General features: G+C 39.8%; 2 protein-coding genes across 2 annotated transcripts; one reads left to right on the top strand and one right to left on the bottom strand.

Annotated features, from left to right (window-relative positions):
• Nucleotides 1-4,778: 4,778 nt before the first annotated feature.
• LOC120544174 (cysteine-rich and transmembrane domain-containing protein 1-like) lies at nt 4,779-12,000 on the top strand. The gene is made up of 4 exons (XM_039777781.1): nt 4,779-4,904; nt 7,668-7,711; nt 9,902-10,055; nt 11,394-12,000. The coding sequence occupies exons 1-4, from the start codon at nt 4,832-4,834 to the stop codon at nt 11,504-11,506; spliced, it is 384 nt and encodes a 127-aa protein (XP_039633715.1). The 5' UTR covers nt 4,779-4,831; the 3' UTR covers nt 11,507-12,000.
• Nucleotides 12,001-12,885: 885 nt separating this feature from the next.
• Nucleotides 12,886-16,038, bottom strand: LOC120544163 (complement C1q-like protein 4). Its single transcript, XM_039777766.1, has 4 exons — nt 15,809-16,038; nt 15,349-15,402; nt 14,707-14,838; nt 12,886-13,289 (listed from the first exon to the last, which is right to left on the bottom strand). Exons 1-4 carry the CDS (start codon nt 15,975-15,977, stop codon nt 13,018-13,020), a joined length of 627 nt encoding a protein of 208 aa, XP_039633700.1. The 5' UTR covers nt 15,978-16,038; the 3' UTR covers nt 12,886-13,017.
• Between the last annotated feature and the right edge of the window lie 1,275 nt (nt 16,039-17,313).

Genomic DNA, 17,313 nt, shown 5'->3' with positions numbered 1-17,313 from the left:
AATCCTGAAGTGTAATTTGTGGCTTGAAATTAGGGAGATTTAAACGTGAGTTTATAATAAAGTGTGTTTAGGTTTACACATTCAAAACTCCGTTGAAAAAAACAACCATTTAAGAACCAACAGTAAAAGTTGAACTGGTTCGACTGGAAACCTGTTTACTGGGACGTTTTCCCAACACAAACAACATGTCTGTTTGTTAGAAACAGTCCAGTCACAAGTCTTGTCTGTTTCCATGGAAACCAGTAATTAGATTACAGTTGGTATTGAAGGCATCTGACCAGACATTAGACGGAGCCCTGACTCAAGGTTTTTGGTGTCACATGATTGTGTTGAAATTTATATTTTCTATTACATTACAAATAGTTTTGTTGTCATTTAGTTCTCCGTTTACTGGAGAATGTACACGTTCTGTGTGTGTGTATGTGTGTGTGTGTGTGTGTGTGTGTGTGTTTGTGTGTGTGTGTGTCTGTCTGTGTGTGTGTTTGTCTTTGTGTGTGTGTGTGTGTGTCTGTGTGTGTGTGTGTGTGTGTGTGTTTGTCTGTGTGTGCCTATGTGTCTATGTGTGTGTCTGTGTGTGGGTCTGTTTGTCTGTCTGTCTGTGTGTGTGTTTGTCTGTGTGTGTGTGTGTGTGTTTGTCTGTGTGTGTCTGTGTCACTGTGTGTGTGTGTGTGTGTTTGTCTGTGTGTGTGTGTGTGTGTGTGTGTGTGTGTGTCTGTCTTTCTGTCTGTGTGTCTGTCTGTGTGTGTGTTTGTCTGTGTGTGTGTGTGTTTGTCTGTGTGTGTGTCTGTGTCACTGTGTGTGTGTGTGTGTGTGTGTGTGTGTGTGTGTGTGTGTGTGTGTGTGTGTGTGTGTGTCACTGTGTGTGTGTGTGTGTGTCTGTGTGTGTTTCCGTGTCACTGTGTGTGTGTGTATTTGTGTCTTTGTGTGTGTGTGTCTATGTGTCTCTGTGTGTGTGTCTCTCTGTCTGTCTGTCTGTCTGTCTGTGTGTGTGCCACGCACACACACACAGGACAGACAGACAGAGAGACAGGTTTTATCCGCTTTAAAGCCGTTGGATGGAAACTGAGCTTACGGTAGATCAGGAACTCTTTTAGGACTTTATGTCGACCAAACTGTGAGTGAGAAATACTACATGAGACATACAGTAATACCGTCTAAGATTTTTGACTTTTAAAAAAATAAAAGCATGTCAACAAACTCCTTATGTCTGTCTCCAGTGTGGCCCGTAGGGAAACTGAGTGAGAGACGCCTAGAGGCCAAAACATCCGAACCAGCGACAGGGGAAGGGAAACACATTGGTTACATATACAGTATATATATATATATATATCTATGTTATAATCTCGGCACAAAGCGTGAGACATGAGTCAGCGCTCTGCGTACTCCATGTGGACGTATATATATCTGACCCGGTTCTGGATCACCGCAAGTACGTTTCCACGGTAAACATTTCCAGAGTCCTGAAGGTGTCGGAGTTATTATGGGAAACTAAAAATAAAATAAGTAGTTAAAAGTGGAAGGGATGAGGGTGGAGAGAGAGGGGGGGATGGGGGTAGGTTAAAGGATGAGGGTGGAGGATGGATGATGGTAGAAAACCAGAAGAAATGACAACATTACAGCACACGTTAGTGGTTATATTCCAGCTCTGACTGCGCGAGCGTCTCTGTGTAACGTGTCTCTATACGACCTGTATCTGTATAGACCAGTGGTTCAATAACGTTCCCCTTTTGAATGGTTTCTCTAAGCCAAGTACCCCCCTGACCAGCGATAAATCATTTTCGGTAGAAAAAAAAAGTCTCTATAGAGAGGACCAGTACAGCGCTGTCAGCGATAGAGTTACCAAACTACAGCCTTGTAACTGAAAAAACATCTCTTTTTCTTATTAGCATTAATGAGAATAGGTCAAAATAGTATGAATGAATTTTGCACATATCCCAAAACTTTACAGTTAATTTAGTTTGACAATTACTGAGTTTGAATATAGTATAGGTTAACTTGTGTCTCTATATTGGGAGGTGACATTCATTTTCTGCTGTGATGAACATCCACTAAATCCTGCCGTTTTACATTTAAACATTTAAAGTGATGGTTAGTAGTAATTCCACCCTAGGGTTCACACACAGAGCACAACATCTATTGCCAGAAGAGACTACTGGTAAATTAGTCAAGAAGATCCAAGAAGCGAGTGACCAGCAGAAGCAGCTACTGCAGCGTGAGGCGATAGGACAAGAGGCCACACAGTTGGATATATCCCGGCTGTGGTTTAAAAGCTAAAAAGTTCAATCCAGAGACCTTCCACGGTCTGCCGTTTCGATACAAAGACCCGGAGCTTCTACAACTGTGGCTGGTGGCTTGTGCTCTGTGCGTGATCTCGCGGAATCTCGCGCGATAGCGCAGTAGCAGCCTAGGGTGAAATTACTCCGAACCATCACTTTAAGGGACAAAATGTTAAGTTACAAATTGGTAAGGGACCAATATGTACCTTACACCTCGGAAAGTCCACAATGTACAATAGAACAGTGTTTCTCCAACTTTTTTCAATATTGTACCCCCTTTGAATTGCTTTTTTAAGCCAAGTATCCCCTGACCAGCGTGAAACATTTTTGGTAGAAAAAAGTCTATATTAAGAGGTACAATACAGCGCCGGCAGTGAAAGATTCACTCAACAACAGTCTTTTTTAAACAAAAACATTTAAATGCTACATTTCAAATGTTTAGAATACATCACTTAATTCATTTATTATTATAGTATAATCATTTTAGGAATTATGCATGATATATTTTTAAATTAGCATTTTTGCAAACATTTCATGTACCCCCTGCAGTACTCCAATGTACCCCTAGGGGACACACGTACCCCCATTTGAGAAACACTGCAATAGAAGGTGCATAATTGTACCTTCAAGCTCCTGTTGTCCTCCTTTCAAATTTGACCCATTTTCTAAAAGTTTCCACATTAGAAATTCGGGTTTCTTTCAACCAAATTATCAAAGAAAATATAATTATAAGCTCACTACTTTCATTGAATTTGGGTGTTTTATAAAATTTTATAGTATTTGGAGAAAAAAATTTCAAAAATGTTGGTAAAAAAACAGAGGAAAAAACACAACAAAAAGGTCAACAAAATAAAAACTGGAAAAAGTGACACAAATGTTGGGGGAAACAGTGTGCAAAAATGTCGCGAAAAAGTTGAAAAATAAATGTTTTAATTTAAAATGTTGACACAGAAAAACAAAAACTTGCCCGATCGACAGGAAGACAACAAAAGTGTTAAGGGAACATTTGCTAAGTTCGTACCTTAGTGGACAAAAATGGACCTGTATTGTACCTCTCTTTAAGTGTATCCTTAAGTGGAGCTTAAGTTGGACCTCCAGTGTGTTGAGATGCCTCTCCAAACGCAGAAACCAAGCGCTATCACACCATCAAACGTTAAGACACGTTAAGAAAAAAGATCAGTATTTTGCCGTAATCCAATGACACAAAAAAAAGTAATCCACAGCAATCAGTAGCTCCACCTCGCTGTTTAAACAATGTGGAATAAAAGGTATAAAAGTCCAAATCTACACAAATCGCACAATCAATTAGTAAGCTGACAGCTAAATTATATACATGGCATTTAGGCAACCTTTTAATAAAGCAGTAGGCCTATATGAAATCAGATGTATTACATACCACCATTTAGGGCCCTATCGTGCACCTAGCACAATTGCCTTTGTACACCGATACATCTATCATTCCTATTTTGCACCCGACGCACAGTGGACTTTTCCCTCCACAGACTCTTTAGGAAACGAATTTGCGCTCCCGGGGGCGGTTCAGCGATAAGAGGAGGGCACATGCTTGGCCGTAATGTAGCGTGTGCACACCGTGCATACACTTTGCTTCTCTCATCTCACGGACCCAGCAGTTCCCTTTTTTGCAAACCATACATAATTACAATGAAAACTCTCAAAAACATGAGTCATGGATGTGTTGATGACATAAATGAGGAAATATTAGAGGACTTAAGGAGACGTGATGTTGAACTGCATGTGCCGATGCCACTTAACCCAAATGCCCCAGCAGCAGCACGGGAGAGGAGAGACAGAAGAGCTGCATCGTCTGTAGTGAGGTCATCTCGCTCTAATGTTAGACTACATTGCTAAAATATCACCATGCATTCATATCCTCGTGATTCAGTGAAAGTGAGCCCAAACATCGGAAAGTATGTTTTTGTGACATTTCTTTATTTACATTTTGTCAAAAAGAAAAATCAATAACGAACGTCGGTCTCCTTGGCTGTGAACCGCTCCTGGCATGCGCCCATGGATCTATAAAGAGCGTGCGCCTAGCAAACCCGCCATTATAATAGCAGTCCGCCATGGAACAAGTGTGCCTGGCTTTTAAAGGGAACGTGAGATAACGCTCTGATTTATTGCACATTACGCCCAAACCACACCTATGAGTAATGGAGCTACTTCAGACCAACCCATTTTAGATTTGCATCGGGCGCGAGAGTCCTTTATCCCGCCGGTATAATAGCAACAGCGCCAGAGATCCTCCCACAAAGCTACTTGCATTTGGCGTTTGATACTTTTGTTTTTTTTATTGTTAAAATAGGGCCCGTAGATTCTGATCCATAAAGTCTAAACCCTCCGAGGTAGACAGACCTCGAGCTAACGGAAGTTTCTGCTCCGGTAGAAGACACACGGGTACAAATAACCTGAACCTGTTATAGAATATAGAAACAAACATAGATTCATTTTCTATTTCTATTTCTGCTTTCCTCTCTCAGATCCATCCATCCATCTATCCATCTACCCATCCATCCATCCATCTATCCATCATCCAGATGAATAATGAAGTCCCTCCTGCGTACTTCCCCCAACCCCCCGGAGGCCCCTCAGCCCCCGGCTACCCTGCAGGTTCGTCACAGTTTAAAAAGGAAATATTTGACACACACACACACACACACACACAGAGACACACAGAGACACAGACACACACACACACACAGAGACACACAGAGACACACACACACACACACACGACACACACACACAGATACACATACAAACATACACACACATACACACACAACACACAAAATCAATATATAGTTAGTCGATAAGTTATCTATGGTTCTTTATAGAATTAAGAAGTAGAATGGCTGCAGGTACAAAAGAGTGTTCTGTTGGTTCTGAGTTTTGGGAGTTTAACCCTTGTGTTGTCTTCCCGTCGACCTGCAACTTTGGGTTTTTATGGGTCGGAAAAAAAAAAACATTTTGTTGATTTTTTTTCTACACTTTGCTCAACAATTTTATTTAATTTTTTTGTAGATTTTTTAACCCTCATATTATGTTAAGGGTCAATTTGACCCATTTGCGTTTTTGTGTTGACCAAAATACTGGTTAACCTATCTTTTTCTCCATGAAGTTGTATGACATTTCCTCATTTAGGGTCATGAACTTGTTCATAAAATCTGGACACACTGATGTGTAGTGGAATGTCTGTTCAGAGTTTGTATACAAAGATGATGTTGCGCGGCTCATTTTGACCCGGAGACTTTCAACACCCATTTAGGTGTGTGTGTGTGTGTGTGTGTGTGTGTGTGTGTGTGTGTGTGTGTGTGTGTGTGTGTGTGTGTGTGTGTGGTGGGGTGTGTGTGTGTGTGTGTGTGTGTGTGTGTGTGTGTGTGTGTGTGTGTGTGTGTGTGATGCTATTGACGATCCGGTTGTGAATTTTCCTATGATGAAGAGGATTCAGGGGACCAGTCTGGTGTAGTATACATTAGCTGAAAACAATGGGCAGCAATCATCCTCAACATGGACAGCTAAAGATGCTAACATAAAATGGTCAACATCACCACACTACGGCGCAAGGCAGACTGTCATCAAGATGACTCCAAGCCCCACAAGATTTTCTGCCACACTAGTTGATGATATTCAATCACCATTTCATCTCTTCATATCCCAACCAATAGATAGGATCATAGTGGACATGACCAACTTGCAGGGGAGGTGTGTATTTCAAAGAAATGGAAGTCACTGGATCAGATTGACTTGCATGCATACATTGAAATCCTAGTCCTCTTGGCGTCCGCAGCATCCACCCATGCTCTGCAGTGCCGCGTTACATCCCGCAACACCCTGCTGTGATGCTCATACGCCAGAGTAGTCAGGATCCGGTATTGGAGACTGCACTACTCAGTATGACACGATGTGCCCTGCTATGACATGAACTTCCATGACTACCTCAAAGTCACTGTTCTATTATCTCTAATGTGACTATTTAGTGCGACTGTTCATCACATCAGCAACCCGCCCCGTCAGACACCACCTACCAAGAGTCTGGGTCTGCCGAGGTTTCTTCCTAAAAGGAGTTTTTCCTCGCCACTGTAGCAACAGCCACTGATAATGCTTGCTCTTGGGGGAATTACTGTAATAGTTGGGGCTTTGGAATTTATAGAGTGTGGTCTAGACCGACTCTATCTGTAAAGTGTCTCGAGATAACTCTTTTTCTGATTTGATACTATAAATAAAATAAAATTGAATAGTATTAGCTGGAGTGTACAAGTCAAAGGGAGAAGCAATTGTCAGTCTGTGGAATGACGAGAGTGGAAGGCCAATATTTCTAGCAACAATGTCTTTGGAGTCAATTTATACAGCTCGGGTGTTCCGCAAACACCAGAGCTGGTCGAAAGTGAAAGAGACAAACTAGCTGAGATCAGAGATGTATGGGATGAATGGGTCAAAATTGTACCTGTCTTGTACAATCCTGGTCCCCCATGTGTAATAACACGGGTCGTTTAAACACACAAAAAACCAAGGAATGAAAAAAAAATGTAATTTTTTTTAAAATTTTTTTGTTTTTTTTTTTTTTTTTAAAAAATGGTTTTTTTCAACCATTGTAGGAAAAACAATTAAGGGGGTTTTTTTTTTTTTAATCTTTTGGGTTTTTATGGTGGGGTTTTTTTTTTTTTTTTTTTTTTTTTTTTTTTTTTTCATACTACTTGGGCTTTGACCGGGCGAGCATCCTTCTAAGTCAATTTATCAAAATATCAGATATGTCTTCTCTACAACTCCACAGACGACGAGAGAGGTTTCTTTCAAACAAATTGTCAAAACAATTAATGTGGATGGTTCCATAGGACGCGCTTCACAAGTAAAATAAATGACCATGTTTGAGTATAAAAAATACAATATTTATTAGAAAAGGTAGGCTTCATCTGACAGATTTAATTAGAATTGAGGATATGCTGCAATTTTACAGAATTTTTCCATTTCTTGGACTAACTAACAGAAACATCCGTCAAATGCACACAGCATATAATATAATGTATATAGTAAATATACAGAATTTTCTTTTTTTTCGTCTGTAAAGTTAACGGAAAATGTACTGGTAATTTTCTGCCAGGACATTATGTTTTCTATGGATTTTTTTCTTACAGTGTGTGACCGGCTGTCACCAGAATTTCGTAGTATATCATACGAAACCGTTCAGGAGAATGTGTCAAAACGTTACAACTTTATACTTGAAATAATATGAATACTTGTGTATAATTTTAGGCGGAACCCTTTTTCGTAGAGAGTTTGTCAAAACTTTCAGATTTGGGAAACGTCGTTACGGTGTCATGTAACCGTTACCGTGTGGATCTGATCATGTGACCTTTGGTTTTCTCTCCGCAGGGTTCAGCTCTCAGCCGGCAGCCTTCCCCGGAGCGCCATACCAGGTACCCAGCATGCACTGCTGCAGCTTCCTGTGGGGGAAAAAAAAAAAAAAATAAAAAAAAAAAAAAAAAAAAAAAAAAAATATATTTTTTTTTTTTTTTTTTTGGGTTATTCTCACGTTGCTCAAAGGCAGTGATAGTCAACTGTAAGGACATACATGTAAATAGGTACATGTATTTCTGAAATTATCCTTTAAAATACTTATATGTTTTTAGGTATAGAATTTAAAAGAGCAAGTCCCACCCCTTCCTGTGTTCACCGTTGGACTTTACTACTATTTCAGTAAAAATGTGTCCGGTAGTGAACGGGGAGAGACAGATAATGTTTAGATCCTGTTTAAATTGAGCCATAAAGTCCCATGGTGGACACAGGAAAGGGCGGGACTTCACCTCTCTGTTTATTCTCAATCAGAATCAGAAAGAGTTTATTGCCCCACTAGTTACCCTATGCAGTGATTGGTGCATACACACACTAACAAACATATTAAACATTAATAGGAATGAACATTAAATACAGAAACAGAGACAAAAGCTTTTTCCTGACATTTTTGTCAGCTTTTTCAACATTCTTTTAGCAATTTTATTTTCAAATGCTATCAAATTGAATAAAACACCCAGATTCATTGCAAGTAGTGAACTGATCATTTATTTGACCTGTGAAGAGCGTTGAATGAAACCATCCATGTTTTTTTTTTTTTGACAATTTGGTTGAAAGAAACCCAAATTTCTGATGTAGAAACTTTTTGAAAATGGGTCAAATTTGACCGGAGGAAACCAGGGGTCCGTTCCAGGTAGGAGGTTTAACAAACTCTGAGTCTAACCCTGATGTCTGAGTTGATTTACCCTGAGATGGAAACTCTGAGTTTTCGGTTCCAGAACAGCTGATTTGAGTTGGTTCAATCAACTCGGGAGTATGTTCACTCAGGGTTACGCGCGTGCACAAAAGGCAGTATGAATGGAGCCATGATTCTACGATTCACCATGGTAACAACCACAAACAAACGGGTCGGCGGAAATACTCATGCGCACAAACAGCGAGTTTGAACATGTGTTTCGTTAAAAAAGCAACAGCTGCTGCTGCAAAAGAGAGAGAATTGGTGTGGGAGAAAATTGCTGCTCGAGTCAATGCGTAGCTACACATTCACAGTGTATTAATTTCATATTTAATCACAGTTAACTTATAATATTACTGGTGAAAACTGGAATTGTATTAGGCCTACACCTATAATTTCATTTAGGTGCAATCCTGCGGGCGAAAAAGTAAACTATACTAATGCCATTCTGAGGCTGCAGCACCATGATCATTAACAGAACTATAATGTATAATGATGTATTTCTTTTTAATGGCTCTCACTGGTTTGTGTCCAGGGAACACATTTAAAAACCGTTTCAGAGCGATCACACTTTTCTGACGGCTCTGCATACAGTGGCTTTACTATTACAGTATGATCCGCTGCTGTTATAAAGAATACTGCCGTTTGCAAAAAACGTAATGCGACACAAAGAATCTGCTGGGATGTTAAAGCCTGTCCACGATGTTGAACTAGTGGAAGGATAAGGTATCTACATATCTAATAGACTGTGATAAAAAACACGTCTCAAATCGGTTATGTGGAAATGAAAAAACATCTATTCAGGACTCAATATCATCTCCCGACGTAAACTCTCTGAATTAATACAGCTTTTTCATCAAAGGGATCGTCGACAAAAGGACATGACATGTTTGAGAAAAAAAACTATTTAAAGTCTGCCTAACATAAACCAATACGTTTTTTTATTCATGCAGATAACAAACTGCATTAAAATGCGCCTGATACAGACTGAATGAATGAATGAGGAAATGAGTTTCCCCTCCCTCTGAGGGAGGAGAATGAGAGAAACTCGAGTTTTTTTCCCCGTTTCTCTCAGTCTCCCTCCCTCTCAGCGGGAGGAGACTGAGAGAAACTCGAGGTTTCTTGAAGAAAACCTGCTCCCGACCAGGTTAGGTTCACAGACTCAGTTACCATAGTAACTGACTCTGAGGTGAAGTTACCTCTCTTTCTGGAACGGAAAACCCAGAGTTTCCCTCATCTCAGGGTTAACCAACTCAGAGTTTTCACTAAACCTGCTTTCTGGAACGGGCCTCAGGAGGGTTAAGAAGTTAGTAGCAGTGTTACTCTAGAATAATAACAGCCATGTGTGTCTCCTCTGCAGACCTACCCTCAGGCCTACACAGGTGGAGGAGACCACTACCCCTTCCCAGCACAATCGGGACCCCCAGGACCCCCGGGACCCCTGGGACCCTACCTGAATCAGCCCGGGTACCAAGGGTACCAAGGGTACCAGAGGGAGCAGCCAAAAACCACAGGTAGGTCAGAGAGTCCCAAACATACATATCTATACGTAGAGACCTCCTCTGGCTCGTGAGATGCATCTCTGCCTAGATCTATCTATCTATCTATCTATCTATCTATCTATCTATCTATCTATCTATCTATCTATCTATCTATCTATCTATCTATCTATACGTCCAGATGAATAATTAAGTCCCTCCTCAGTTCCTCCAACCCCCTGGAGGCCCCTCGACCCCCTGCTACCCTGCAGGTTTATCACAGGGAAATAGCCACGTGTCCCAAAGCCCCGCGTTTGGTGGGACAGTTTGGGAACAGACACATTAATAATGGTACATCCTTGTTACAGGCTTTACACCATACAGCCCTCGGATATATCATAAGATAATACACATGAAGATGTACAGCCATTATATAGGCATATACAATTTAAAACATGATGGTTTGAACCAGGACCATTTAACCATTTGATATATATATACATGTCTTTCGCAATGTAAAGTCTATGGTAGAAGTCTTACTGGACCATGTAAAGTCTATGGTAGAAGTTTTACTGGACCATGTAAAGTCTATGGTAGAAGTTTTACTGACCATGTAAAGTCTATGGTAGAAGTCTTTCGCCATGTAAAGTCTATGGTAGAAGTCTTTCTGGGCCATGTAAAGTCTATGGTAGAAGTCTTACTGGGCCATGTAAAGTCTATGGTAAAAGTCTTTCTGGACCATGTAAAGTCTATGGTAAAAGTCTTTCTGGACCATGTAAAGTCTATGGTAGAAGTCTTACTGGGCCATGTAAAGTCTATGGTAGAAGTCTTTCTGGGCCATGTAAAGTCTATGGTAGAAGTCTTTCTGGGCCAATGGATTGCCAGACATTTCAGTTCCACCGTTAGCCGCTAACCTTATGGTTGCATCAAAGCCTGGCGCTATTCCTGGGGGGGTTGCTTAAGGGTGATTTATGTTTCTGCGGAGGCTGTACACAGAGATTGCTCTGCAGCCTACGTAAGTGGCCTGAAGTTTAAACTTGCGCATTGTTCTCTTTAAGACAACAGAGCCGGCATGTGTGTGTGTGTAGAGCAAGTGAGGCTACATCTACATTGCTACGTTTTGGTTTGAAAAAGGAATATCTTCTGCTACGTGTCCCCCTCTCATTCCCCCTGCTCTGGCTTTTCCCCCTGCTCTGGTGTTTCCCCCTCTCATTACCCCTGCTCTGGTGTTTCCCCCTCTCATTACCCCAGCGACTCTAGAGTCCTAGTGAGAGAAGTGTCTCCCCTGTTCTTTCTGACCACGGTGGGAAATCTGGAGCAGGAAAAGTTAACCCTCTCTCTCTGTCTCTCTCTCTCTCTCTCTCTCTCTCTCAGTGTTTGTGGCTGATCCGAATCATGGCATCAACCGTGGCGGTGACTCTAAGGGCTCGTGTCTGGCGGGCTGTTTAGCCGCTATGTGCTGCTGCTTTCTCTTGGACATCTTCTAAAAACCTCTGGCCCTCTGCAGCCATCAACACATCAAGAAATATGTTTTAATTTGGGGAGAAGAACCTGTTTTATATCTTATATCTGTCTGTTTCTGTGTTTGAATGTTACTTCACTGTTGTGATGATTCTCACTGGCAATTTCCACTGGATGCGGAACGTCTCCGGAACGTCGACGAACACAGCACAGAGCTGTTCCCCCTTTTCTCCTCTGGATGGAAACTAACTGGTGGTGGTTTTGTGGTTCTATTCTACCTGAATTCACGAACGACCACAATTCGAAAACTTATGGGTCCTCGTGACTACAGCTGTTAGTCGTGGCCACAGCCGTTCCGCAACTAATCCGGACCCGGTGGGTATTGACGGACGGCGGAGCACGCAGCAGACACGCAGCGGAGCCGGTCCGCAGCCGTTACGCATCTGGTGGAAATCCCCAGTCATGACGTCACATCTGATTTTATGGGAATGAGAGAAATAAAAATATGAAGATAAAATAAGAGTGTGTCTGAATGTTTCTCAGTCCTGAGTGTAAGGATGATGTGTGGGCAAATTATTACTTATCACTAAAATAATTCTTTGATTTGAAGTAAACAAAAGTCTAAATAAATGTAGTTACACTGTAAAACATGTCCTGTACATTTACAGGAAGTTGAAGAACTGGATAAAGTAAAAAGTCCAATATTTCTCTCTGAAATGTAGCGGAGTAGAAGTACAAGGCAGCATGAAAAGAAAAGACTCAAGTAAAGTACAAGTACTTCAACATCTGTACACACACACACACAGACGCACTAACAGACAGAGAGACACACACACATACACACACACACACACATAGAGACACGCACACACACACACACACACACATTTTTATGACGTCGTGAGGACCAATGACTGGCTGCAGCCTGATGGGATCCACCCTTTCTGAAGTGTCTAGAGACATGAATTTAACTGCTGAATTATCTTTACTGCAAATTGATGTGAACACAAAAATGACTTTAAACATCAAAACCTTTAATGATTTAATTGATGGGGTATGCATATGTGTTGATGGGGAGTGGTGGGCTGGTCTGGGGCTCAAAGGTCCATGATTTTTGCAATAAATTAATATCGCAAAACATATCCAATTGGCACCCATGAATGGTGAAAGAATCAAACCGGGCGGGACAAAAGCATATTGTCCCAGCCTTAGAGTTCATATGTGAAAACTGCTTACCATTCATTGTTTCTTTATAATGCTATACTGCTATGATGTTGAATTTGATTATCTGCTTTCAATAACTTAACGCTCAAACAAGAAAAATAAAGAACACTCACAGATATAATTGCAATGATATATGTTTATTATTTGATTAAAATGACAGAATCAGAAACATTAACCAGATTTGAAGGAAATAAAGATTCCTGTTGACAATTATTACTAAATTATTAAATCAGAGCAAATATATGAAGTGCTATGAAAACTTGTTTAAGACAACAACAACCTGTGTGACTATCACAGAGCTGCTGTTTCTGTCTTACATGGGGAACAGCAGATGTCCACTGAAGGTGGTGTGGTGATTTAGGTTGTCATATGCCCTAGTGTTTACAAACACACGCACAAACACAACGTCTCCCACCTCCAGCAGCAGTGCAACGGCTTTAGAAGAACTCATAAAACCGGCTGCCTGCTCGTATGCCAAGAAAACATTCGCTGAGTTCTTGACCAACACAGCACCAGAAGTGCCTCCATTTGCACCGACCGACCACTCAAAGTGGTACGCTCCTCTGACCGGGGCAGTGAACACACCTGTTGGACGTTTGTTTTTGTCATTTTGAATGGAAAATGAAAAAAAGTGTTTGAACAGCAAGATACAAGGGAAATATATTAGGGATGCACAATATATCAACAATCACATCTGTGAAAATGGTCCAGTATTAAACCAGAACCAAGCTGTAATGTAACCCTACAGGACTAATGTTCAGCAGCATCAGAGTCCACTAAAAGTTCTGTTGTTGCTGCTGACAGACTCAGATTATTATTCTAAGTGTCTGACAACATTATGGGATGGATCCCTACAGAGACAGACCTTTTAGTTAAAGAGTAAGATCCTTTTAGTTTAACATGAAACAGCCCCAAAATCACCATCACCAAACTCCACCAGACTCCATGTAAATAATCAGGACTTTTAGCGTGTATAGAGCCAGCATATCTCCACCAGACTCCATGTAAATAATCAGGACTTTTAGCGTGTATAGAGCCAGCATATCTCCACCAGACTCCATGTAAATAATCAGGACTTTTATCATCGTAAAACACACTTCATTCAAAGTGGACAGAAACTAGATAAAACTATCATGAGCCATCTTGGTTCACTTTTCCAGTCACCACTCTGGTTTGGTTGAAATAAACCCTTAATTCACCCATTTACATGTGGAGATATGCTGGCTCTATACACGCTAAAAGTCCTGATTATTTACATGGAGTCTGGTGTAAATATTCAGGCTCTATACACACCAGAGATGCTCACATATCAGTTTTTTGGAAGTCCAAGTCAAGTCTCAAGTCTCTGGCCATCTGTTCTGTACCTAACACTGTATTGTTAAATGTTATGAATTCAAAGCATGTCCTGTAGCTACCATCCATACAGTACAGTATTATATTCAGTTGTAGGATAACTTTATGGGGTCTACTTAACACATCCCTCTAGCCCTCGGACCTGGTGAAATATTAACCTAAGTCTGTCACATCATATGGATACAACCATAAAGATACAATGTGCCTGTTCCCAGCATTAGCACAACACTTTGAGATGGTTAGCTTGTTACCTGTGATGATATATGCTAAATGTAACGTCTCTTTCATTCAAAAAAATGTCTAATGTCGAAGTGGAAATCAAGAGAGTAGTAGCAGCGCCATACCAGTTACAGAACAACATGCATCTCAGTGTCAGTCCAAATTACGCACAATAAGCAGTTTGAACTCACTGATGTAATTTATTTATTTTCTAAGTGTTAGTATGCTCAGTGAAACTGAGTTCACAGTGTTTACATGTTTTTCAGTACGTACAAAATATAATTATCATAGAAACTTGTTTTATAAAGATCATATCGATATTGCTAAATATTCGTAATTGGCCAAATTGAATTACTCAAATGTTCATCCATGTGTTCACTGAAGATCTTATGTGCATCCCTAAAATGTATTGTTAGAATATCAGAGGTACCTGTGGTTGAGTTGTAGGCATTTCCGATGTTGGTGGGGACGTATGTGAAGATCAGGGTAGTGTCCATGGCTGAGGGTCCAACAAATGATTCACTTTTATCCACCAGAGAGGCTGAGAATGCAATCTGTCGGACTGAGAGAGAGACAGAGAGAGAGAGAGAGAGAGAAGGAGAGAGAGACAAAGAGAGAGAGAGTGAGTCAGAGATAGAGAGCAATGTTATTTGAAATTTAAACTGATTATTTTGAGTCCTATGTAATCAAAGTGTTTAATTTTTACATTTCTAACAAAGTTTAATATTTAGACAGGATATTTGTTTAAAATTGAAAAACACTATTTAATTGGCTTATAGTTATGGGATCATACATAGTCAGAATTAAGTCAAAATTAATAGATGTGGTTATTTTGCATCTGGATATTTTCATGTGTAGGTGTCTAGATTTTGACCCTTCTCTGTAAATATATTCAGTTCATTTTCAGTTTATTCACACGTCATCTTTACGTCTTTAAGACTCAATTTCAGAAGATACAATGTTCATATGTAGAATTTGTGAAATGGAAAACCCTAAATAAGCTACTAAAGGCTTTGCGAAGGGGTCAGAATAACATTAATAAACAATAAAAAAAATGATCAGAGAAAAATACCTTGCAGTTGTTGATTCCAATTGTCCACTTCAATCTTCAGTTGTGCTGCTTGTTCTGTAAAAACAGACAGTTTCTTTAGACATTGCTCTAGAGCTGCAAAGATTAATGGATTAGTCATAAACTATTAAATAAATCTCCAACTATTCTGATAATCATTTAAACAGTTTGAGCATTTTAATATATTTCTGCTATGACACGGTGTAAAACAGGTTTCTAGAGACAGCTTCACTACTGTACATTGAAATGTACATCCATGTAAAGACAGTACGTCTTTACATTGTCATGTCCACCTTCAATTGAACAAACAAGGAGAAATAATTTATGGATTAATCCACCATGAAAATAATCTGTAGCTATATGCAGCCCTACTTTGCTTCAATACATAGAAAAATACATATTTCTCTCCTTTTGGATATCTCTGAACTGCTACGATACAATCTAAAACAGTTCATAACTGTACCTTGAGTCAGCAGGAGTCTCACATCAGCCTTCAGCTGAACCAACGAGGCAGTCAGCTCTCTCAGCGCAGCGTAGATGTCTTGAGGAAAAGTCTTCTGATAATCGGTACTTTCACATGGGGGGACGGTGCCGAGCAGCAGCAACAGCGTAAAACTCACAGAGATCTTCATTCTCTCACTGGCAGCTTACTGTTGAACTGGGCTGTCTGTAAACCTGTGTGTACTTTGTATGTAGAAGTCTACAGCAAAACAAAAGGTGTGTGTGAACACAAATCAATCATACGTTGCATGATGTAGGGTGAAACGTCAGTATGAAGAACAAAGATGGGAACCAGTTTATTCTAATGTTACATTTATTTCCCTGTACAGCAGAAAACAATGTATATAAATACATTTTTAAAGGGTAACTTCTGTATTTCTCAAATTTAATTTCCCCATGTTTATGTGTCTGTGATGGCCCTCCTACTAGAGCAGGACCTGCTGTGTGTCTGTCTCTTGTAGGTGTTTCTCTCTACTACATTGCAGCTCCATGGGTGGTGCAGCACTGGGAGTACCTGGCCAGTCTCCCGGAGTCCTTAAGATCTGTCTGACAACCCGCTCAGTCTGTCTCTTCATCCAGCCGGCACCATGCTTCTGTTGAGTTGGCTTTGGCCTGGTTAATAGTTTTCATTCATTATTACTAACATTCTTCGTTTGTATATTAAGTTATCTTTGTTACGCCACTGTGAGTTCTTGTTATATTCAGTCAGTTTTAGTTTTTTTTTGTCATGGGTTAGTTTATCAAAATACTAAAGTAAATAGTTCAAATGAAAGGAACCATCAATAGGTTTTGTAATTAAATAACATGAGGAAGAATATTCTAATCAACTGCTAGTAAATACTTTGAATGGAGTTAAAGTGTTTAGTCTAAACAATCTTCAGATCTGAAGTTATTTAAAAATGGAAACCATTAAAAATTACTAAAATGGTTATAGGTGTATAAAGAAAACTTATTTGCTTAGAATTGTCAAAATATTTAATCAATTAAAGCTTTATGCAATAATGAATGAATTAATTTAATCTGAAAGTTAATTAATTATCTCTTAAGGTTTAGTGAAATGTTACAATGAGTCCAATTCCATGCAGTACTTTTTATTAACCACAAGGGGGCAATGTTTTCCTTTACAATGTAAATTGCTAAAATGGCTTTGGGCCTGCTGTGACAAAAAGTATTATTTCTAGACCAAAAGTCTAATTATTTAGACACAAAACTTAGTATTTCAAGACATATTTAGGGACCAAAAGTACTTGTAATAAGAGAAAGAACCTTATAGTATTTCAAGATGTACAAAAGTTGTAGTATTTAGAGACAATACTGTCAAGAGTTGTAGTATTTTGACAACAAAAGCTGTTCTATTTAAAAAAAATTCTATTTTTATTGTCTCTAAAAGTCATACTTTTTAGAGACATAACTTCGTAGTACTTTGAGGCAGATTTAAAAAAATGTTTCCACAGCAAAAGTTGTTCT

The sequence above is a fragment of the Perca fluviatilis genome, chromosome 16 (assembly GCF_010015445.1).
Source record: "Perca fluviatilis chromosome 16, GENO_Pfluv_1.0, whole genome shotgun sequence".
In the NCBI taxonomy this organism is placed as follows: Eukaryota; Metazoa; Chordata; class Actinopteri; order Perciformes; family Percidae; genus Perca; species Perca fluviatilis.
The sequence above is the reverse complement of the archived record's forward strand: the minus strand, read 5'-3'. Positions and strand labels throughout refer to the sequence as shown.

Coding starts and splice junctions, on each gene's coding strand:
- LOC120544163 (XM_039777766.1), bottom strand. CDS start 15,977: ATGAAGATCTCTGTGAGTTTTACGCTGTTGCTGCTGCTCGGCACCGTC. Junction 15,403..15,808: donor GAGACTCCTGCTGACTCAAG/GTACAGTTATGA, acceptor CTGTTTTTACAG/AACAAGCAGCACAACTGAAG. Junction 14,839..15,348: donor TTGGAATCAACAACTGCAAG/GTATTTTTCTCT, acceptor TCTCTCTCTCAG/TCCGACAGATTGCATTCTCA.
- LOC120544174 (XM_039777781.1), top strand. CDS start 4,832: ATGAATAATGAAGTCCCTCCTGCGTACTTCCCCCAACCCCCCGGAGGC. Junction 4,905..7,667: donor AGCCCCCGGCTACCCTGCAG/GTTCGTCACAGT, acceptor TTCTCTCCGCAG/GGTTCAGCTCTCAGCCGGCA. Junction 10,056..11,393: donor GGAGCAGCCAAAAACCACAG/GTAGGTCAGAGA, acceptor TCTCTCTCTCAG/TGTTTGTGGCTGATCCGAAT.